This window comes from Papaver somniferum, chromosome 11 (genome assembly GCF_003573695.1).
Source record: "Papaver somniferum cultivar HN1 chromosome 11, ASM357369v1, whole genome shotgun sequence".
NCBI lineage: Eukaryota > Viridiplantae > Streptophyta > Magnoliopsida > Ranunculales > Papaveraceae > Papaver > Papaver somniferum.
In genome coordinates this window covers 122373711-122398011 of record NC_039368.1, presented here as the reverse complement: position 1 = coordinate 122398011, position 24301 = coordinate 122373711, and the positions used below count along the sequence as shown (strand labels likewise).

Genomic DNA, 24301 nt, shown 5'->3' with positions numbered 1-24301 from the left:
CACAAGTATATGTAAGTGAGGACGCCAAGCAGAAGTTCTGGGAAGATCTGAATGGCCTGGTCAGAGGTGTGCCTAGTAGTGAGAGGCTTATCATTGGAGGAGACTTCCACGGTCACGTTGGCAGAAGTAGGGAGGGGTTTCACAGGGTGCATGGAGGGTTTGGGTATGGTGATAAAAACCAAGAAGGAGAAGAAATCTTGAATTTCGCTTTAGCCAATGACCTCATGGTAGCTAACACCTTCTTTAAAAAGAAAGAATCCCATATTGTTACCTTTATAAATGGTGAGTACTCTAGCCAGATCAACTTTTTTCTTGCTAGGAGAGGGGATAGAAAGGAGTGCAAGGAATGTAAGGTTATACCTGAAGGATGTGTTGTCTCACAACATCAGCTCTTGGTATCCGATTTTGTCTTTGGCGCCAAAACTACATGGACCAAGTGGTGGAAGCTCGCAGAAGATGCCCCACGGGTATTTAAGGATAAGACGAAGGCTGAAGGAGTTACCAAAATTAAAGATAGGACTGTGGCAGGAGTTACCAAAATTAAATATAGGACGATGACAGAAGGAGTTACCAAAACAAGGAGAAAAAAGAATGGCAGGAGTATGAAGGATAGGAGAGGCAACCAGCCATGGAAAGCAGGTGGCGACTGGCGTCAGAAGGTGGCTGTGGAGTCGCTTGGAGTGACGACGAAATGGACGCGAAAGTAAAGATAATGTGTATTCCCATTTTCTAGGACGATCCTGTGTAGAACATCTTGTGTGATGGTTGATTATCCAATTATGTTTTTTTGACGGGTCCCTCACTGCTGAGGCTTGATCCTAGTGACCATCTAATCCTTCTTTTATTATGCTTATAGAAACTGATGCCAACTTTTGTGCAGATGATGAAAGTTGAACTCTTTAACATATATATTCTCCAGTATGATCTTAAAATTCTGGTTCTGTAAATTATGAACCCACTGATTCGGGTCTTAGTACATTATGTGTTTTGTTAACCCATTGACATCCATCAATATTTGATTCTTGTGTTTTAGTTGATCAATTTTTTAGTGATCAGAATTCTCTCTTTATGTCTGTAACTTTGTGCATTCTTCCTTCTAGCTGTCATATAGTTTTTGTTGCGTCTGTAGCAATAAAACACTCAAGAAAGATGTTAGAATAAAAATGATTAATTTCTAGAAGGTAAATAAACACTCAATTGGACTGCAAACAGAGGACAGAGTCACGTGTTCAACACGCTGTCCTTAACACGATATTTGACCGGTACGCCTCAAGAATGAGTGATGCCTATACCCTGTGGTCAAGTTCGTATCCAGGATAAAACTGCCTGTTGCAAGCACTGTTAGCACTACAGTACTTGCCCACTCTTACGATCTCAACAGCAATTGCGCACGGAATAAAAAAATAAAGGACCACACAGGGGGAGAAGACGAAAAGAAGAGGATAGTAGCTCTTCTGGACACGAAACGAAATGAGAGAAAGTGATCGCTTTATATAGGGGAGAATAGAGAGAGGTCTCATAAACGCGCATTAAAACAATTTCAATTAATTCAGATTTTTTCCAACGGTTTTAAACTTTCATGCATCAATTAATATCGATTTGAAACGTTCATGCATCATTATGTTTGATATAAAACGTTCATGCAAATTTAAGTTTGATATAAAAACGTTCATGCAAATTTAAGTTTGATATAAAACGTTCATGCAAATTAATGTTCATGCATAAACATAGTGTTGCCCAAAAAATTATTTTGTTTCAAATATTAATTCGATAATTCAAAAGAAATTTTGTCAAAAAATATAAGTCTTGACCCACACCCACAACCGAACCCGAACCCGAGCCCGACCCGGCCCGCACGCACGGACGGAAGGACGGCGGCGGCGTGCGTACTTCGGTGCGAAGCACCGCGCGTGTGTGAAAATGTGCGATTGCACCAACTAGCCCATTGCCTAAGTCCTCTCCCTCGCACAAAAGTTCTAATGACCCAAGGGCCACTCTAATATCAAAAAATTCAATACTTATGGAGAGGTATCATCTTTAGTTTTCCCTATGTGAGACTAAAGGTTCATTCACAAATAGTGAAAATGAGTTAGTGTCCTTAGTGACCAATAGATCCTAAGTTCCAATCCCACCAAGACCAAAAACCAAATTATTGTATAAATTCATTTTCTCTAACAATCCCCCACATGAATGAAATACCGATAAAAAATCAGAAAACGGAAAGCGAGAAATACCACTTAGGCAAGAGGTGTCCATGAGGTCTTGAACCTTTGCTTGGTGAGAAATTGCCGGAACTACTTGATGGACAGTGAACGCGATGTCTTGAACTACAATCGTTTGGTGTAATCCGCGATAATAACCACGCGTGATATCTCTCTAGGTGCTGTCGAGTTCGTGCCGTTGTGTCCTTTTTGGCCCTGGACAAATCCCGTTTCTCCGAATGCTCTAGAGAATCAGCTCTTTTCTCATAGGAAGCGACCCACTTCCACATTCAGATAGGTGAGTTCTATCAAGAGTGTTTTGATTAAAGATTTTCTGGGGTTGTAGTAATGAGGTTCAAACTCTCGGACTTGTGAAGGATAATTTTTTAGACTTAATAGAAAATAAATATATACAATAAAAATATTAACACTGGTGCGAGAAACTGGGACTAAAGATTCGGCCGTTTTTTTTTCTTCAAATGGTTCAGAAATTAATTCTAGCAATTATAGTTCAAAAACAAAACAAATATTAACTCTAGTTTATTGCCAAGATAGATTTTACAAAATATTACTTGTATTTCTTAAGCATGGCATATCAAAAACCCCTAGGACTAAGCATACTCCATCAAATGAAATCACAAGTAATTAATTTAAAATCTTAATTCAATTAAAATTAGTGCAAAAAGTAAATAAAAGAATTAATGAAATTACCACATGGATGAAATTCGACCTCCTCCGTCGTTCCAGTGTTGGGTTTAGCTCATCATGATAAAAACACGCTCAAAATATTTATTTATTGCTCAAAGGGTGTTTACAAGGATGAAAATGAAGATGAAATAATAAAACAGTGAATGTGCGACCCACAGAAAGCGTCCAAAATGAACGACACAGAAGAAGTTTATTGTAGCTTTAAGACCCACACCTACGACCCACGATAAACGACTGCTGGTGCAGGTCCGTTCTTCGTGTTCTTGGTGTTCTTCATCAGCAGCAGCAGCAGCAGAAAAATGGCAGCTCTGCAACTCGTGAGTTCTTCATTCTGTAGCCTCCAAAACTTCCCCAAACTCTCGACATCCTCTCTGCCCAACCCCAGCAACCTATTTATATCCAACAGACCCATCGAATCTCGCTCATTCACTCCATATAATTCTCCATTACTCGGAAAATATTTTTTTCCATTTTCTTCACTGTTAGCCGAGATATGATCTTCTCCATCCCCTCTGCCTGCGCATATGAGCTGTAATACTTCCATAGTTGCATAAACACTTAAGAATATCAGATATCTTCCCCATTTAGTCCACAAAACTTCCCAAAAATTCCTCTCACAGAGAACTCGAGCGTATCTTCCATGTTTAACTCTAGATTGAAAGTTAGCGGATTCTAGCCAAATTTAACTCATTCCAACGCTCAGAATAATCTTGTTATACTCAATAGATATGACCCAATTAATTCCAGCCATTTAGTCTCTCCACAAATCCATCGAAAATCAATTTGAAAATCTGCCAGGGAGAGAATATATTTTCCCGCCAAAAATGAAATTTGAATTATGAGAAGAAAAGTGTCCTCCCCCTAATCCTGTACGGGTGTCCCTTTAGCAATTGGGGTGGAAATAGTAATTTTGGGGTGGAAATAGTAAATTTTCTGGGTTCCTCCGGTACATTTCTTGGACGCTTCCGGTGCATTTCTGAGGTGCCTCCGGTACATTATCCTGGGGTGTAAAACACTACTTTTCGAGCTCATTTCGCCGCAAAGGCTTATTTCTCTAAAAACATCTACAAAAACACAAAATAACACAATAAGTACTTAATCGAGTCTAACAACACAGAATATTGAGAACAAAATAGACACATAAATGTGTCTATCAAATACCCCCAAACTTATTATTTGCTAGTCCTCGAGCAAAAATAAAAAATAAAACCGAGTTAATCTCGGGAGGGTTTACCAGAGGTGTACCCACAAAACCATTACTCCTAATTGGTCACAAGTATCCAAAGAGCTATGAGGACATACATATTCTCAACCTATCTCCAAGTAACTAGAATGCCAGAGAAATTAAAGGTGTCAGCTCTAAAGCTAACTGAAGAAAAGGGGAGACACATCCACACGACTGCTAGATAAAGAGATATCCGCTACACAGCTAGATAAACATTGTAAGATGCGTCCGCTGATTTACAGCTGGATAAGATTAGGAGAGAGATAAAAATGAGAGGGACATCTGCTACATAGCTGGACTAATTACGTGTGATGAGTTAAACCAGTGCTAGAAAGATCTTGTGCCAGATTGAAAGCAGACTAACAAAGCAACCAAAATGCATCTTTCTGCGACTCTCTCACAGTGCTCAGTAGAAACAACGCCTTCTTCGGTCTTCAACTGTTGATGATAAACTCTCAAACCTCATAAAACCTTGACAATTAACTCTTCTCTTTGATTTCTTGCTTGACTTATAAATCTCTTCTTCCCTATGGCCTTATTGAAAAAAAAAACGTAACGATGATTTTTTTCATTTTTCATTTTTTTTTATTCATTTTTTTTTATTTTTTTTTCATTTTTTTTATGGAGACAAAAATTACAAGACAAAAAGTTACACGGCCATGAGAGAAGAACTTTCAAAAGTTGGATCTTCGCAACTTGTGATGTCTTGGTATCATGGATTCTAACAACTTATATCATTTGCTCTTATAACTTCAACTTTGATTTTTGAATTATTCTTTTCTATTGTTGCTTCTAAACCTAAAATGTCTTCAACTTTCTTCATAGATTTTGATGTCGCTCCGCTTGTTGATGATGATAAGTTTCTACTGAGAGAGAGTCGCAATCCAGTAACTAAGACTATATTGTGAGGTTGCTTTGTCTTTCTGGCATTTCCTGACCTACTTGCCTTTCCATCATGTATGGTTAGGTCCATCACGGTTACCCTCTAAAAGGAACAAGTTCTCTCCTGAATTTCAAGGATCTCAATGTCTTTTTCTCTAATGTCTCAATAAGTTGTTATCTCTAGCATTCCAATTTATATCTTTTCGGTGAGAAACAGTATGTAAACTTAGCTAACCGGATACCATGTGACGCTAGAAGTTTCAAAAGTGCAACTAAAAAGTTTCTCCCATACCCCCAAACTTAAATCTAACATTGTCCTCAATGTTCTAAAGATGAAATTAAAAGCATGAACAAGGAGAAATTGTTACCAATAGAAGCAAAAGAGATAAGTAAAGATATTACCGTGTCGCATGAGATTGGGTTACCTCCCAAGAAGTGCTAAGTTTAAAGTCTTCAGCCAGACTTAGGAAAGGATTAGTCAACTCGAACCATAAAGTAACAGTCGAAATAACTGTGGGTATTCAAAACGAAATAGAGCTGACCAAAGGAAACTACAATAACCCAAGAAAGTGAACAAGGATAGCATGCCCTTATCTAGTTCCTGATTAAGATATTTATATCTAATTGTGGTTCAGGTTCAGGTTCTATGAAAGGGTCTAAATAAAATATTTTCCTCGGATGCATTTCCTCATAGGTTGGATCCAAATTATTAGGTCCTAGAGTCGGCAAAAACTCAAATAAGAACTTAGAATCATGAAATAATAATAACCTAAATAACTGAGGATCCTCTAAATCAATCAGGTTTGACTTACATAATTGACCACAGTGAGAGTAGTGGTCATTCTTAATCAAATGTGTCGATTCTAATTTCCTAAGGCATTTAGGTTTAGTCTCACAACTTAATATTCGACACATTTGAAATCTATATATGCCCACATTTGGAAGAAAACTATTTGGTGGGAAAACAAAATCAATCTTGGTATTATTTCCTGGGTTAACCACATCAACCAGAGGATGGATTTCTAACAATTGAGACTCTTGTTGGATATCATTAGGTTCTGGAAAACGAGTATGAAGATAATCATGTAAGATGGTTGAGGCATTGATGTCAAGTCCCAAGTGATGGACCTTACTAAGAGTTAAAGCACATGGAGGATGATACTCACCCCCAAACTTAGAGTTTTCAGTGTCTCTAGATAGACTAGTCACAACTTCCCTAATTTGTAGGTCATCAGATTCTTGAAAATGGTCCATTGATTCTTCTAAGTTGTAATCTTGCGGTGCATCCTCACTCATCTCTACGAGTTCATCTAAGACTATAGTTTCTAAACCGTATGACTCTAAAACAGTATTCTCAGGATAAACCGGTTCCTCTAAACCTTTCTTGGTTTCGTAAACAGGACATACTACATCGTCTGAAACGGGGGTATCTCTAGTCAAATCCTCGTCCTTTTGAATAGGTGAATAATTTTTAAAATTATTAGGATCTGAACCAGAAATAATATAATCATTATAAGGCTCAACTTGAGTAACAAATTCCTGATCACTATTCCCACACATTTCCGATTCTTCATCATCATAATATAATTTTTGACATCTAATAATTCTCAATCTTTGTTCCAAACTAAGCGGTCTATTTTTATAATACTTCTCGTAGATCGTTAGAGGTGATTCATAGCTAACCGTTGGAACATCCCAATGTCGTTTCCCTTGCATATATTCACCAAGAGTCATTTTCGAAGACGTCTCTTGATAACGAGAATTTCTACTCATATATTCTCGTAACGTCATTTCAGGTGGCGTCTCCTGAAAAGGATTCATCACTGAAGAAACAAAAACTACAGAGGAATTCGACACAATCACAAACAAGGCTGACTCGACCAAATCAAACTTATAAAATCTAGCAAACAAAAAGCATGATGGCTCCACTTAGATTGTTTCTAGACCAGCTTCTATCTTTCGAAAGGGAATTCGTTGCAATTTGAGCAAACCCCTCTGGAATCAATCCGAGTCAAAGTAAGTTGAATAGAGGCGAGGGAAGCTTGGTAGAGCTTTGATACCCAGGGCCTCACCGGATTAGGCGGCGCAGTCACGCATTCAACTCACAGAAACCATCATGAACTTTGAAGTGTGCTTAAAGAGCAACCAATATTTTTCGAACGAGTTTCCTATTAGGCTCGTTACCCTATCGGTCTCGTTCTATTCCCAATTTTAAAGCTTAGGTTCGCGTTCGGTTTCGTTTTCCTAAAGCGGGCAAGAAGAGAACGGTGATGAAATCCGAACCCTTATCTTGTATTGGCCAGGCCTTGCCCTTTACTAGGAATTTAAAACAACCGTATTCAAGTCCTCAACATATATTCACCTTAAGGAAAACAGTAAACCCGCTTGCAGGAGATTCGCGGGTGTTTAGAAGTTTACCTCCCGTACCAGACGGGCGAAGAACCGCTGTAGTCGGCTCGGGCCACTGACTCCGGTGTCAGTGTGCGAACCCGAGGGGCCGAGACGATATAGTAATCGTCTTCCTTCCCTGCAAGCAGTTTGTATTTAATTATTTTTTTTTTAATTTATAACCCTTCCGTAGGGTTTTAAAAATATTGTCCAACGTTCAATGTCCGGAAAAAAAAATGTCCAAAAATAAAAGATTACAAAAATAAAAACCTTAATTACAGTTTCTAAAAAAAAAATTAATAATAAAAAAAAATTATCTAAAAAGTAATGATAATAAAAAAAAATTCCTTCGTCTTCTTTCCGTTCTTTTTGCTTTAAGCTTTGCTCCTAGTCTTTATGAAATCGCCAAAAATCTTTGACAACTTCTTCTTCTTCTTTTTTCTTTTCGATCCAAGCCTCCAAACCTGTATCACATAGATAAATACCCAAAGAACGTAAAAAAGAACAAAGAAAAATAAATCTCAAAAAAAAAAAAAAAAAATTCTACCTAAACACAATTCCGCGTCGGCGGCGCCAAAATGATTAATGATTTTTCTGGGGTTGTAGTAATGAGGTTCAAACTCTCGGACTTGTGAAGGATAATTTTTTTAGACTTAATAGAAAATAAATATATACAATAAAAATATTAACACTGGTGCGAGAAACTGGGACTAAAGATTCGGCCGTTTTTTTTTCTTCAAATGGTTCAGAAATTAATTCTAGTAATTATAGTTCAAAAACAAAACAAATATTAACTCTAGTTTATTGCCAAGATAGATTTTATAAAATATTACTTGTATTTCTTAAGCATGGCATATCAAAAACCCCTAGGACTAAGCATACTCCACCAAATGAAATCACAAGTAATTAATTTAAAATCTTAATTCAATTAAAATTAGTGCAAAAAGTAAATAAAAGAATTAATGAAATTACCACATGGATGAAATTCGACCTCCTCCGTCGTCCCAGTGTTGGGTTTAGCTCATCATGATAAAAACATGCTCAAAATATTTATTTATTGCTCAAAGGGTGTTTACAAGGATGAAAATGGAGATGAAATAATAAAACAGTGAATGTGCGACCCACAGAAAGCGTCCAAAATGACGACACAGAAGAAGTTTACTGTAGCTCTAAGACCCACACCTACGACCCACGATAAACGACTGCTGGTGCAGGTCCGTTCTTCGTGTTCTTGGTGTTCTTCATCAGCAGCAGCAACAACAGAAAAATGGCAGCTCTGCAACTCGTGAGTTCTTCATTCTGTAGCCTCCAAAACTTCCCCAAAATCTCGACACCCTCTCTGCCCAACCCCAGCAACCTATTTATAGCCAACAGACCCATCGAATCTCGCTCATTCACTCCATATAATTCTCCATTACTCGGAAAATATTTTTTTCCATTTTCTTCACTGTTAGCCGAGATATGATCTTCTCCATCCCCTCTGCCTGCGCATATGAGCTGTAATACTTCCATAGTTGCATACACACTTAAGAATATCAGATATCTTCCCCATTTAGTCCACAAAACTTCCCAAAAATTCCTCTCACAGAGAACTCGAGCGTATCTTCCCTGTTTAACTCTCGATTGAAAGTTAGCGGATTCTAGCTAAATTTAACTCATTCCAACGCTCAGAATAATCTTGTTATACTCAATAGATAAGACCCAATTAATTCCAGCCATTTAGTCTCTCCACAAATTCATCGAAAATCAATTTGAAAATCTGCCAGGGAGAGAATATATTTTCCCGCCAAAAATGATATTTGAATTATGAGAAGAAAAGTGTCCTCCCCCTAATCCTGTACGGGTGTCCCTTTAGCAATTGGGGTGGAAATATTAATTTTGGGGTGGAAATAGTAATTTTTCTGGGTTCCTCCGGTACATTTCTGGGACGCTTCCGGTGCATTTCTGAGGTGCCTCCGGTACATTATCCTGGGTGTAAAACACTACTTTTCGAGCTCATTTCGCCGCAAAGGCTTATTTCTCTAAAAACATCTACAAAAACACAAAATAACACAATAAGTACTTAATCGAGTCTAATAATACAGAATCTTGAGAACAAAATAGACACATAAATGCGTCTATCATGTTTACTGCTACACCCCACTTCAATCTAAAATTGAAACTATAGAACTCATTATGACTTAATAGAAAGTCATCCTACATGCAGTCACACTATCACGTCTACACCATAGGGAAGGGGCAGAGAATGGATTCTCTGATAGTGTTTACCTTGACCCGCCACAAATTAGTTTCTCATTCGAAACCTTGATCTTGGGATCTCCAGTCAGCAAGGTTGAGTATCCTTCATGGCAAGTTTATTTAATGAGCCTAAGCCCCATCCCCTTAGATGCATTACTAACTATCTCCTTGGACAAACCTTTCGTCAAAGGGTCCGCGATATTCTCCTTGGACTTAACCCAATCAATGGAAATAACGCCTTTTGAGATTAGTTGTTTTAGGGTATCGTGTCTTCTCTTTATATGTATAGACTTCCCATTATAGTAGCTGTTTTTAGCTTTAGATATGGCATCTTGATTATCACAATGTATAGATATAGCCGGCACAGGCCTATGCCAGAGAGGAATGTCTTCTAAAAAGCATCTTAGCCAAGCGGCTTCCTCTCCTGCTTTATCTAGCGCAATAAACTCAGATTCCATGGTGGATCGAGCTATGCAGGTCTGTTTGGAACTCTTCCAAGAAACAACCCCACATGCTAGAGTGAAAACATATCGACTCGTAGACTTAGATTCCTCTGAGTCTGATATCCAGTTTGCATCACAAAATCCCTAAAGGACGGCAGGATACCTTTCGTAATTCAAACAAAAGGTCAACGTGTATTTCAAATACCTCAACACACTAAAAAGTGCATCCCAGTGTTCCTGCCCTGGATTACAAGTATACCTACTTAACCTACTCACAGCATAAGCAATGTCTGGCCTAGTACAGTTCATCAAATACATCAGACTTCCTATAACTCGTGAATATTCAAGTTGTGATACTCCATTACCTCTGTTCTTTTTGAGTTTACAACAAGGATCATACGGAGTATAAGCAGGTTTACAATCAAAATGATTGAATTTTCTAAGCACAGATTCAACATAATGAGATTGACTAAGACTATAACCGTTAGAATTTCTCCTAATTTTCATCCCTAAGATTACATCTTCAGGGCCTAAGTATTTCATGTCAAATTTCTCATTCAGCATGTTCTTAGTTGAATTAATTACATCCATGTTTGTATTAAGTATAAGCATATCATCAACATACAAGCATACAATCACACAGGCATCATTTACAAGCTTAGTATATACACACTTGTCAGATTCATTGATTCTAAAACCACTAGAAAACATTACATGATCAAATTTTTCATGCCATTGTTTAGGTGCTTGTTTCAATCCATACAAAGATTTTTTCAGTTTACAAACTTTGTTTTCACAACCTTTCACTACAAAGCCCTCAGGTTGTTCCATGTAAATTTCTTCATCTAATTCACCATGTAGAAAAGCTGTCTTTACATCCATTTGATGTATTTCTAGGTTATGAACCGCGGTTATAGCAATTAACATCCTAATGAAAGTAATTCTCGTAACGGGTGAGTAAGTATCAAAGAAATCTACACCTATCTTTTGTTTGTAGCCTTTGACTACTAACCTAGCCTTGTATATTTTAATAGTTCCATCTGTGTTACGTTTCCTCCTGAAGATCCATTTACATCCTATGGCCTTACACCCTGGAGGTAAATCTACTATCTCCCATGTATCATTTTATTTGATGGATTCTATTTCACTAATAGAAGACTCTTTCCACCACGGATCTTCAGAAGAAGTCATGGCTTCTCTATAAGTCTGAGGATCAGACTCTGCTAGTGTTATGAAGTCAGGTCCAAAGGAGGTTTTGGTTCTAGCCCTTTTACTCCTCCTAAGATCAAATTCTACTTCATCTTCCTCTAAAGGTAAAGTCTGACTGGTTGAAGGAACATCTAGGGGATCTACACCTCTCTTACGAGAGTCAGATTTTAAAGGAAAAACATTTTCAAAAAACACAGCATCCCTAGACTCCATAATAGTATTTACACCAATTTCAGAAACATCAGAATTCACAACCATAAATCTATATGCAGGTGTATGCTAAGGATACCCTATGAAGACACACTCAACAGTTTTGGATCATATCTTGGTTGCTTTAGGTTTAGGGATCTGAACCTTAGCCAAACACCCCCACACTTTAAAGTATGCTAAAGAAGGTTGTCTACCTTTCCACAATTCGTATGGAGTTTTATCTGATCCTTTAAAAGGTACTCTGTTCAGTATATAGCAGGCTGATAGGACAACTTCCCCCCACAAGTTCGAAGGTAATCCTGAACTAATTAACATGGCATTCATCATCTCCTTAAGGGTGCGGTTCTTACGTTCAGCTACTCCATTCGACTGAGGTGAATAAGGAGGGGTAACCTCGTGTATTATGCCATGTTCTACACATAAATATCCTATAGAAGTTATGTACTCGCCACCACGGTCAGACCTAATGGTTTTAATGGTAGTATTCAATTGGTTTTCAACTTCTAGTTTATACCTCTTAAATGCTTCTAAGGCATCATCCTTACCTCTAAGCAAATATATATGACAGTACCTAGTACAGTCGTCTATAAAAGTAACAAACCATTTCTTGCCACCTCTAGTTTGAACTGATTTCATGTCAACTAGGTCTGAGTTGATTAATTCTAAGGGTTTAGAATTTCTATGAACATTTTTGCTAAAAGGTTTTCTAGCATACTTTGATTCTACGCATATTTCACATTTGAGTTCCTTTTCCAAACTAAATTTGGGTATGCATCCCACAATTGCTAGTTTAAGCATTGACTTAAAATTTACATGTCCAAGTCCAACATGCCAAACGTTCAAAGACTCACAAACATAAGCAGAAGAATCATTATTATTCATTACAACAGAGTTTACATTAAGCTTATACAGACCCTCAGTCTTATAACCCTGCCCCATATAATCCTTACCCTTAGTTACAACACATTTCCCAGATTCTAATACAATTTTAAAACCCTTATCATCTAAAACAGCACAAGAAACAAGATTTTTGCAGATGTCTGGAACATGAAGAACTTCATTCAAAGTGAGAGTCTTTCAAGAAGTGAGCTTGAGCCCAACTTTTCCTTTTCCTACAACCGCAGCTGCAGATGAGTTACCCATATAGAGTTTCTCTCCTCCCCCTACCTTATTGTAGGAGGTGAACATTTCTTTGTTCCCACAGACATGTTTGGTAGCCCCAGAGTCTACCCACCAGTCTCTCACATTTGTTACCAAATTTACTTCAGACACCGTGCCAGAAAATTCATCTTTGTTGTTTTCAACCAAATTAGCATTATTTTTATTTTTAAGGTCCTTACGGTTTCTACAGTGAACCGCCGTATGGCCAGGATTTCCGCAAGCATAGCAATCGCCCTTAATTTTATTAATGCTAGATTTAGGTTTCTGAAACATACCTTTCTTGCCTGGAGGTTTCTTGGAGTTTTTTCAGTTCTTATCAGCATTGGAACGTTTGTGTTCAGTCACATGAGCTTTGTAAGACATGTCCCTTGAAGAAGATACATTTTTTTCCTTGGAGCACAACAATTCTTCAACTTGAATTTTCTTACCCAGTTCAACCATAGTAACTTCAGCAGTTTCATGTCTCAGTTTCTTCTTGTACTCGGACCAGGAAGTAGGCAATTTCTCGATAGCAGTAGACACTTGAAAAGTTTCATCAATCACCATACCTTCCGCAAGAATTTCATTCATAATTTGCTGAAGTTCAAGGAATTGATCAACCACAGATTTGTCATTCACCATTTTATACTCATAAAGCCTAGCTACCAAGAATTTCTTACTTCCGGCAGTTTCAGCTTGGTATTTCGCCTCCAAAGCAGCCCATAAATCAAAAGCATAAAAGTTTTCTTTAGCATTGTAAAAATCATACAAAGCATCCTCTAAGCAATTCAAAATATGATTTTTAGACATGTAATTGTTCCTCTTCCATTCTTCTAAAGAAGACTCACGACCAGTATCATTCAGCGATTCATCAAAAGGTTTCAGAACATAGGAATCCAACTCATGGTAACTTAGAAAGAATAACATTTTTGACTGCCACCTCTTAAAGTCTTTTCCAGAAAACTTTGCAGGCCTTTCAACATCGTTCTTACACATTGTTAAAGACAGAAAACAGAAATATCGTGTTAAGATTGTTGTGTCTGTAGCAATAAAACACCCAAGAAAAATGTTAGAATAAAAATGATTAATTTCTAGAAGGTAAATAAACACTCAATTGGATTGCAAACAGAGGACGGAGTCACGTGTTCAACACGCTGTCCTTAACACGATATTTGACCGGTACGCCTCAAGAATGAGTGATGCCTATACCCTGTGGTCAAGTTCGTATCCAGGATAAAACTGCCCGTTGCAAGCACTGTTAGCACTACAGTACTTTCCCACTCTTACGACCTCAACAGCAATTGCGCACGGAATAAAAAAATAAAGGACCACACAGGGGGAGAGGACGAAAAGAAGAGGATAGTAGCTCTTCTGGACACGAAACGAAATGAGAGAAAGTGATCGTTTTATATAGGGGAGAATACAGAGAGGTCTCATAAACGCGCATTAAAACAATTTCAATTAATTCAGATTTTTTCCAACGGTTTTAAACGTTCATGCATCACTTAATATCGATTTGAAACGTTCATGAATCATTAAGTTTGATATAAAACGTTCATGCAAATTTAAGTTTGATATAAAAACGTTCATGCAAATTTAAGTTTGATATAAAACGTTCATGCAAATTAATGTTCATGCATAAACATAATGTTGCCCACAAAATTATTTTGTTTCAAATATTAATTCGATAATTCAAAAGAAATTTTGCCAAAAAATTTAAGTCCACACCCGAGCCCGAGCCCGGCCCGGCCGCCCGCACGGCGGCGGCGTGCGTGCTTCGGTGCGAAGCACCGCGCGTGTGTGAAAATGTGCGATTGCACCAACTAGCCCATTTCCTAAGTCCTCTCCCTCGCACAAAAGTGCTAATGACCCAAGGGCCACTCTAATATCAAAAAATTCAATACTTATGGAGAGGCATCATCTTTAGTTTTCCCTATGTGGGACTAAAGGTTCATTCACAAATAGTGAAAATGAGCTAGTGTCCTTAGTGACCAATAGATCCTAAGTTCCAATCCCACCAAGACCAAAAACCAAACTATTGTATAAATTCATTTTCTCTAACAATCCCCCACATGAATGAAATACCGATAAAAAAATCAGAAAACGGAAAGCGAGAAATACCACTTAGGCAAGAGGTGTCCATGAGGTCTTGAACCTTTGCTTAGTGAGAAATTGCCGGAACTACTTGATGGACAGTGAACGCGGTGTCTTGAACTACCATCGTTTGGTGTAATCCGCGATAATAACCACGCGTGATATCTCTCTAGGTGCTGTCGAGTTCGTGCCGTTGTGTCCTTTTTGGCCCTGGACAAATCCCGCTTCTCCGAATGCTCTAGAGAATCAGCTCTTTTCTCATAGGAAACGACCCACTTCCACATTCAGATAGGTGAGTTCTATGAAGAGTGTTTACTGCTACACCCCACTTCAATCTAAAATTGAAACTATAGAACTCATTAAGACTTAATAGAAAGTCATCCTCACATGCAGTCACACTATCACGTCTACACCATAGGGAAGGGGCAGAGAATGAATTCTCTGATAGTGTTTACCTTGACCCGCCACAAATTAGTTTCTCATTCGAAACCTTGATCTTGGGATCTCCAGTCAGCAAGGTTGAGTATCCTTCATGGCAAGTTTATTTAATGAGCCTAAGTCCCATCCCCTTAAATGCATTACTAACTATCTCCTTGGACAAACCTTTCGTCAAAGGGTCCGCGATATTCTCCTTGGACTTAACCCAATTAATGGAAATAACGCCTTTTGAGATTAGTTGTTTTAGGGTATCGTGTCTTCTCTTTATATGTATAGACTTCCCATTATAGTAGATGTTTTTAGCTTTAGCTATGGCAGCTTGATTATCACAATGTATAGATATAGCCGGCACAGACCTATGCCAGAGAGGAATGTCTTCTAAAAAGCATCTTAGCCAAGCGGCTTCCTCTCCTGCTTTATCTAGCGCAATAAACTTAGATTCCATAGTGGATCGATCTATGCAGGTCTGTTTGGAACTCTTCCAAGAAACAGCCCCAACGAACGAAGTTACTACTTCGTGTTGCAAGAAAATGGAAAGAGGTCGATTTCATGGCAACCAACGAAGTTACTACTTTGGGTTCACTATTGATTGACGAAAACGTGGGTATATTGTTATCTCGATCCGAACCAAACTAAATAAATCCTTTGTTAAATATTTTCTTAAGGACGATGCCATGAATAGTATCTCCCTGTGTAGGATGTAAAAATTGATTAGAATGCATGATTGATATTTTAAAATAAAAATAAAAATATCGGTGTAAAGTGTGTGAATAATTTTGTTTTGTAAAAATATGTTATATCTAACATGCTGTTCAAGATAAAATTTATTATCCTTGAAGAATACCTTATTTTTTAGAACCCATTTTAAAAGCCCCATGATAGACACATTTTTTCGACCGAATTGTCCTCAATTTTCAGTATTGTTGGTACTCAATTTTCTACTTATTATGGTGTTTTATGCATTTGTAGGTATTTTTGGAAAATAAACATTTTTGGAAAATTCGGCTCGAAAAGTTGGTATAGGCACCCGGAGGACACATGTTATTCAGACTCTCAGTTTTGGATAAGGGGCACCCCAGGGAGCCAACTGCTAATCGTACCCCATTACTGGTTAAGGGGGCTCCATCTTCTTCCTTGATTTGAAAAGAAAAATTGGCGGGAAATTTGGTTTCAACGGTAAAGGATTTATTATCTTTAAGATAAGAATATCTTCTTGCCTTACAAACATGAAGTTTTGAAGAAAAAGGAAGTTATCTTGTATTAAACAAGAAAGATATCCTTGGAAGATTTTATCTTGGATTTTATTCTGCGAAAGAAGATATGGGTTTAGTAAAGACATATATAGAATAAAGAGAAGGAAAAATTCCTGAAGATATTTTGAATTAAAAGAAGAATATTTTGGAGTTTGGAAGAATATATTTGAGTGATTTGTATTTGTGTGTATAAATAGAGAGCTAGAGAGCACATTTGGGGAGAGTTTTGGTAGAGAAGAAAATCACTGCTTTAATAATTTTCTCACATTTTCAACATTTGTAAACCACTTTTTGAGCCATGAATAAATATTTTAAGTGTGATTTCGATGTGATAAGCTAATCCCCAACACTGGGACGACGGAGGAAGACGAGTGTCATATATGGGTAAAATTATTTAATTCTTTTTAAGACTTTTGCATTAATTTTAATTGAAATATGATTTGAATTAATTGGTTGTCATTTAATTTGATGAAGTATGCTTAGCTTAAATGTTTTGATACATCATGCTTAGGATTTACAACTAATCTTTTGAGAATCTACCTTGGAAAAATCAGAGTCCATGTTAATTTTATTTATTGAGATTTAATTGTTGAGAATAAATAAATCGAACCCTATGTTATGAATTCGACGAAATCCTAGTCCCAGTAACTCTCTTCATCTTGTGACAATATTTTGTATATATTTTTCTTTTATTTTAGTTTATTAATTCTTAAAATCAATCTCATCAAGTCCGGGTGAACGACAACCTTCTTACCATTATATAAAATTCGATCAGCCCACAACTAAGCACTTTCTTAGTTCATTTGAGACGTACACAACTGCTGAGCTGGAACAATTATTGATTCCTCTATTTTAATTCGGGAACGATAAACACGGGTTGAACTGCACCTTTCATAGCCTTTGGAGAAGCGACGTGGCTCCTGGCTTGATTTTCAATTGATGGCTGACGATGTCTGGATCAATCCCGGCATGTCCTTCAGCCTTCATGCAAAAATGTCTCTGTACTGGATTAACAGATTGACCAAATTTTTCTATTGCTCCGAATTAGTGTTATGATCTTTACCATCCTTGGCTTCTCCTCTGTTCCAATATTTACGTCTTTTGTCTCTTCGACTGCCGTGAAGTTTGGCTTTGGCTCCCCGAGGTTTAGATCTTTATTTAATTTTTATTTGGAGACCTCGTCATTCACCTTGGTTCCTGTAGTGCTGGTCGCGATCTCCGAGTTCACGCAAGTTTAAGATACTGACTTTCCTTTCGCGGTCTTTGTGAAAAATGCTTCTTAATCGATAATCTTTTTTTGTTCGGCACGCGCTTTTTGAGCTTTACGCTTTTCTTCAACTCTAGTGGTGTTTAGCTTGTACTCAGTGAAGTTGCACTCTCTTATTGTTGCTTGATCACCTTTGAACTTCTTTCTCCCTCTTGAGTCGGGAATCAGAGATTTTGATGATAAGTCGATGTGACTCCCTTGAGACGATAAACCCAGTGTCTACCCATAATGGCTTTGTAGGGAAATGAAGTATCCACCATACTGAATCTTGTGATTACACACATTGATCCAACCTTGACTTCTAGGAATATCTCCCCTTTTGGTTTTGATACAGAACCATTGAAGCTGTAGATAATATTGTTCGAGATGGAGAGTTGATCGCCCGTGAACTCCATCTTTTGAAAAGCATCGTAGAAGAGAACGTTCGATGAACTTCCCCCGTCAATGAGGGTCCTGGTGATGTTGAACTTGTCCATGGGGAGGGAGATTTAATACTAACAGGTCATTGTGAGTTTCGTTCTCTTGCTTGACATCTTCTGTTAAAAATACTAGAGAAGTATCTATTCAATATTCCCATGGTTCTGTAACCTGCTGTTGATCTTGAAAATCTCGTGGTCTGTTACCCTTTTGCGCGCTCTTCGGTTGATGTTTATCACCAATGACGGTACCGGTTTATCAACGTGCAACATGGTGTGGACGTATTTGTGACCTCCCGGGAGTCGTACTTGCTTGTTAACCATAATTTTTTTTATTGTCATGATATCAGGCTCGATATAGTTTTGCAGGTTATCGTCATTGATCATGTCCTGGATTACATGTCTAAGATATTTGAATGTGGTATGTGGTGTGACCGTAGAACACGTGGCAAAATTGATCATATCCTCGTAATAGCCCTTCTTATTTTTTGTCTTCTCCGGTCGAGTTTTCTTTAAGGCTGTGTTTGATAACAGAGAAAGGAAACATTTCCATTAAAAGTGTTTCCATGGAATTAGTTTCCTGAGGAAGGCAAGGAAAGACTTTCCATGGAATAGAGTTTAAAACATACTTTAAGCCACGCTTTTTCTACAATTCCATGGAAATAAATATTCGATCAAACGACGGAAAACACACTATCTACATAGAAAGATGACTAATTCTATGAAATTAAATCCTATCAAACACAACCTAAAAATAAATAACTTTATGGATTTCTCACAAAATTTACATGTTTGCTGATGCGGTACCATATAACTTGGGGGTGCACCAATCCAAAGGCAAGGGATGTTTTGATTTTTGGTACACCCCCAAATAATATATTACCTCCTATCAGCAATATTGAAAAAAATTGCCCAATATTTTATTTAGCTTGGTGAATCCCTCTCTCTCTGTGAGCGGTTCCCGGTCTCGTCGGTTCGCTTCTCGTCTCTTGGTTGCTCGGCAGTCGCATGCACTACAGTTGGAAATGAAAAAAGTTTTATTCAAATATGTATTGTCATTTCACGGGGAATCCGGTGCATTTGCCCATCAGTTTTATTGGTGCCATTTCGTGGATGCCATGAGCACAAGGACAGATGCACAACATCGATGTCTGTGCATGTCTATCCGTCAATATCTTTGCACGCGCATCACACGCAATCAATTTAGAGATTTATTTTTGGTCATTTCGTACGATTCAAATTCAAATTTCAAAACCACCTACGAACGCTTGCAGGACACTGATTCAACAGCTACTCTTTCTCTGTCTCGCTCGCTCAAACGGGTTTAAGGTTTTTTCCTCAAAGGGTTCTTGCTTGGAGCCATGCATCGGTATGTAGATTGTTGATTTGTTCAGTTTATGTTTCATTTTTTTCATGCTGGATTTAGGGTTTCGTTTATTCAAGACTGATGTTCATTGTATTTCGTCATCTTTTCAGACGCCGTCGTCACCATTCCGGTTCGGTAAGTGACCTAATTTTTATAGTTGGCTTTTCTCGGGATTTTTTTTTTTTTGGTTAGATTTCTATTTGTTAGAATGGTGTATGTGTTGGTTCTTCTTAGAGGCTTAGTCAATCCATGATTAAGAGTTTTTTTTTGTAGTGAAAGCAATCATCATTGTAGTTCTAACTATGTCAAAATGAAAATAGAATAGAATAGATTTTTATTTTATTTTGTAGTGCATTTAACGGTATTTCATCTGTTGCACCTGTTAGGCAAATAGGCCTACACATGATCAACAATTAGAAGCGGAACAAATCCAAAGTTTGATTGATCAAAGGATCAAAGAGCATCTTGGTGGTGCAGGATCCCAACAAGTTGGTGCTGCTTTCAACCAGCATCTTGACTCTTACCCACAGAGACCTTGTCTTCCAGTCATGCTTCCAACTGGTATGCCTGCATATGGATCACAAATGCCCGAAGCCGAACAAACCCAAAGTATGATAACTTTGATTGATCGGAGGATCAAAGATCATCTTGGTGCTGCAGGATTCCAACCAGCTGTTATTCCAGGTTAATTGAACTCTGTGTAATTTGTTTTTCATTATTACAGCCTCCTTGTTTGCAAGCTGCACGGTTTAGCTGTTTTCTAGTTGGTTCAATTTAAGTTTTGTGGCAAATAACTATTTTGTTAAGATTTATACATGCTCATAGATGCATCCAATGATGCACCTGCACTAAAATTTTCATACCCAGCACTATTTAGTTCACTACTAAGATCTTTAATTTTTATCTCTGAGATGACAAATCTGTTTGATTTGGACTCATATTGAGAAACAATGATTCTTCATAGTTCATACATCTTCCATCAACTTTTATAAGGACATGAGAGTAAACACCACAGTTTGAAACTATTTCTGGATCTAATTAGTCTAGTCTAGACACGAGAAACAAGAAACACTTAAACCTGTAGTCTATGGTAAGTATTTCGGGGAATATTATCCCTTGAAAGCCACTTTTTTTTTTCTTTTCTGGTTGGGGCATTGGGGAAACAAGAAATAAGATTTCGTATGCACCAAGCTTTTGAACAGAAATTAAGAGAAAACTTGGTTTGAACCTTTAGGGATCATTGAATTCCAACTGCCATTTCCCTCGACTTTCAGGATAGTGAAATTGAGGATACTCTTCAACCTATATATCGTACCCAGGTTAGAGGATGACCTATTGCACACTACTTAGACAGTTAGACTATTGATCACCAAATCCGAAGTCTTCTCTCACGGGCGGAGCTCGGTTTTGAGGAAGAACAGGCGGGCAAGTCACCGATCGGTGCATGCTTGGGAGCCAGCTGGGTTGGGTGGGCAACTGCACAGACACCCTTCAATGTGGCTCTGCCCCTGTTCTCCCGTAGTATCTGCTTTTCTAACATGTTCCAATGCGTGGGTATGTTTGTCACCGTGTAGTAGTGCTGCACATGTGCCCTTTCTAGTTTTCATTCCTTAAAATCTTTTTTGGATGGCCTTTTTCAGGTTACGGTGGTCAGCCATTGAGTCCTCCACCAACTGTGCCTGGGGGAACAACCCATACTTCAAATGCCCCCCCCTAATCCAGGAGCTATGTCTCAAGGAAATCCAACAACGCTTGTAAGTGGGGCAGTTGATGGATATAACAGTAACGAAGATGCCTCGGTTTTACAGAGACCAACTCAAGGTAGTAGTACCACCTCTTCATGTCTTCTTAACAATGAGCGAGAGTCTTCGTACCTCGCTGAATATGTGCGAGAAGCAAAGAACCTAGCCAAGGGAACTACTGTTCGTTTCGGTAGCTGGAATGTAGGGTCCTTAACAGGAAAGTTAAGAGAGGTAGTTGATACTGCGGCTAGAAGTGGTGTAAATATCTTATGCGTTCAGGAGACTAGATGGGGACGCCTGGATGAGGTGGAGGTGGAAGACACAGGCTTTAGGATATGGAACAGAGGAGGAGAAAAACCAAACGGAGTAGGCATCTTAGTTGACAAGAGCCTTAAGAACAGAATCTTTGGCGTTACAAGAAAAACTGGGATCATCCTAGTCAAGCTCATAGTTAGTCATATGGTTTTGAATGTCATAAGTGCGTCTGCCGCACAAGTATATGTAAGTGAGGACGCCAAGCAGAAGTTCTGGGAAGATCTGAATGGCCTGGTCAGAGGTGTGCCTAGTAGTGAGAGGCTTATCATTGGAGGAGACTTCCACGGTCACGTTGGCAGAAGTAGGGAGGGGTTTCACAGGGTGCATGGAGGGTTTGGGTATGGTGATAAAAACCAAGAAGGAGAAGAAATCTTGAATTTCGCTTTAGCCAATGACCTCATGGTAGCTAACACCTTCTTTAAAAAGAAAGAATCCCATATTGTTACCTTTATAAATGGTGAGTACTCTAGCCAGATCAACTTTTTTCTTGCTAGGAGAGGGGATAGAAAGGAGTGCAAGGAATGTAAGGTTATACCTGAAGGATGTGTTGTCTCACAACATCAGCTCTTGGTATCCGATTTTGTCTTTGGCGCCAAAACTACATGGACCAAGTGGTGGAAGCTCGCAGAAGATGCCCCACGGGTATTTAAGGATAAGACGAAGGCTGAAGGAGTTACCAAAATTAAAGATAGGACTGTGGCAGGAGTTACCAAAATTAAATATAGGACGATGACAGAAGGAGTTACCAAAACAAGGAGAAAAAAGAATGGCAGGAGTATGAAGGATAGGAGAGGCAACCAGCCATGGAAAGCAGGTGGCGACTGGCGTCAGAAGGTGGCTGTGGAGTCGCTTGGAGTGACGACGAAATGGACGCGAAAGTAAAGATAATGTGTATTCCCATTTTCTAGGACGATCCTGTGTAGAACATCTTGTGTGATGGTTGATTATCCAATTATGTTTTTTTGACGGGCGCTGAGGCTTGATCCTAGTGACCATCTAATCCTTCTTTTATTATGCTTATAGAAACTGATGCCAACTTTTGTGCAGATGATGAAAGTTGAACTCTTTAACATATATATTCTCCAGTATGATCTTAAAATTCTGGTTCTGTAAATTATGAACCCACTGATTCGGGTCTTAGTACATTATGTGTTTTGTTAACCCATTGACATCCATCAATATTTGATTCTTGTGTTTTAGTTGATCAATTTTTTAGTGATCAGAATTCTCTCTTTATGTCTGTAACTTTGTGCATTCTTCCTTCTAGCTGTCATATAGTTTTTGTTGCGTCTGTATCAATAAAACACTCAAGAAAGATGTTAGAATAAAAATGATTAATTTCTAGAAGGTAAATAAACACTCAATTGGACTGCAAACAGAGGACAGAGTCACGTGTTCAACACGCTGTCCTTAACACGATATTTGACCGGTACGCCTCAAGAATGAGTGATGCCTATACCCTGTGGTCAAGTTCGTATCCAGGATAAAACTGCCCGTTGCAAGCACTGTTAGCACTACAGTACTTGCCCACTCTTACGATCTCAACAGCAATTGCGCACGGAATAAAAAAATAAAGGACCACACAGGGGGAGAAGACGAAAAGAAGAGGATAGTAGCTCTTCTGGACACGAAACGAAATGAGAGAAAATGATCGCTTTATATAGGGGAGAATAGAGAGAGGTCTCATAAACGCGCATTAAAACAATTTCAATTAATTCAGATTTTTTCCAACGGTTTTAAACTTTCATGCATCAATTAATATCGATTTGAAACGTTCATGCATCATTATGTTTGATATAAAACGTTCATGCAAATTTAAGTTTGATATAAAAACGTTCATGCAAATTTAAGTTTGATATAAAACGTTCATGCAAATTAATGTTCATGCATAAACATAGTGTTGCCCAAAAAATTATTTTGTTTCAAATATTAATTCGATAATTCAAAAGAAATTTTGTCAAAAAATATAAGTTTTGACCCACACCCACAACCGAACCCGAACCCGAGCCCGGCCCGGCCCGCACGCACGGACGGAAGGACGGCGGCGGCGTGCGTACTTCGGTGCGAAGCACCGCGCGTGTGTGAAAATGTGCGATTGCACCAACTAGCCCATTGCCTAAGTCCTCTCCCTCGCACAAAAGTTCTAATGACCCAAGGGCCACTCTAATATCAAAAAATTCAATACTTATGGAGAGGTATCATCTTTAGTTTTCCCTATGTGAGACTAAAGGTTCATTCACAAATAGTGAAAATGAGTTAGTGTCCTTAGTGACCAATAGATCCTAAGTTCCAATCCCACCAAGACCAAAAACCAAATTATTGTATAAATTCATTTTCTCTAACAATCCCCCACATGAATGAAATACCGATAAAAAATCAGAAAACGGAAAGCGAGAAATACCACTTAGGCAAGAGGTGTCCATGAGGTCTTGAACCTTTGCTTGGTGAGAAATTGCCGGAACTACTTGATGGACAGTGAACGCGATGTCTTGAACTACAATCGTTTGGTGTAATCCGCGATAATAACCACGCGTGATATCTCTCTAGGTGCTGTCGAGTTCGTGCCGTTGTGTCCTTTTTGGCCCTGGACAAATCCCGTTTCTCCGAATGCTCTAGAGAATCAGCTCTTTTCTCATAGGAAGCGACCCACTTCCACATTCAGATAGGTGAGTTCTATCAAGAGTGTTTTGATTAAAGATTTTCTAGGGTTGTAGTAATGAGGTTCAAACTCTCGGACTTGTGAAGGATAATTTTTTAGACTTAATA

At 38.4% G+C, this 24301-nt stretch overlaps 2 protein-coding genes across 2 annotated transcripts in view; both read left to right on the top strand.

The window, feature by feature from the left end:
• Positions 1–942, top strand: part of LOC113323183 (U1 small nuclear ribonucleoprotein C-like) — a 4803-nt gene extending 3861 nt beyond the window's left edge. The window contains exon 5 of the mRNA XM_026571457.1: positions 60–942. Coding sequence (XP_026427242.1) covers positions 60–707 — 648 coding nt within the window. The 3' untranslated portion in view covers positions 708–942. The remainder of the gene's footprint in view (positions 1–59) is intronic.
• An 18281-nt stretch (positions 943–19223) lies between these two features.
• Positions 19224–22119, top strand: LOC113320835 (U1 small nuclear ribonucleoprotein C-like). The gene is made up of 4 exons (XM_026568729.1): positions 19224–19481; positions 19589–19613; positions 19865–20162; positions 21119–22119. The coding sequence occupies exons 1-4, from the start codon at positions 19474–19476 to the stop codon at positions 21193–21195; spliced, it is 408 nt and encodes a 135-aa protein (XP_026424514.1). The 5' UTR covers positions 19224–19473; the 3' UTR covers positions 21196–22119.
• Positions 22120–24301: the final 2182 nt, after the last annotated feature.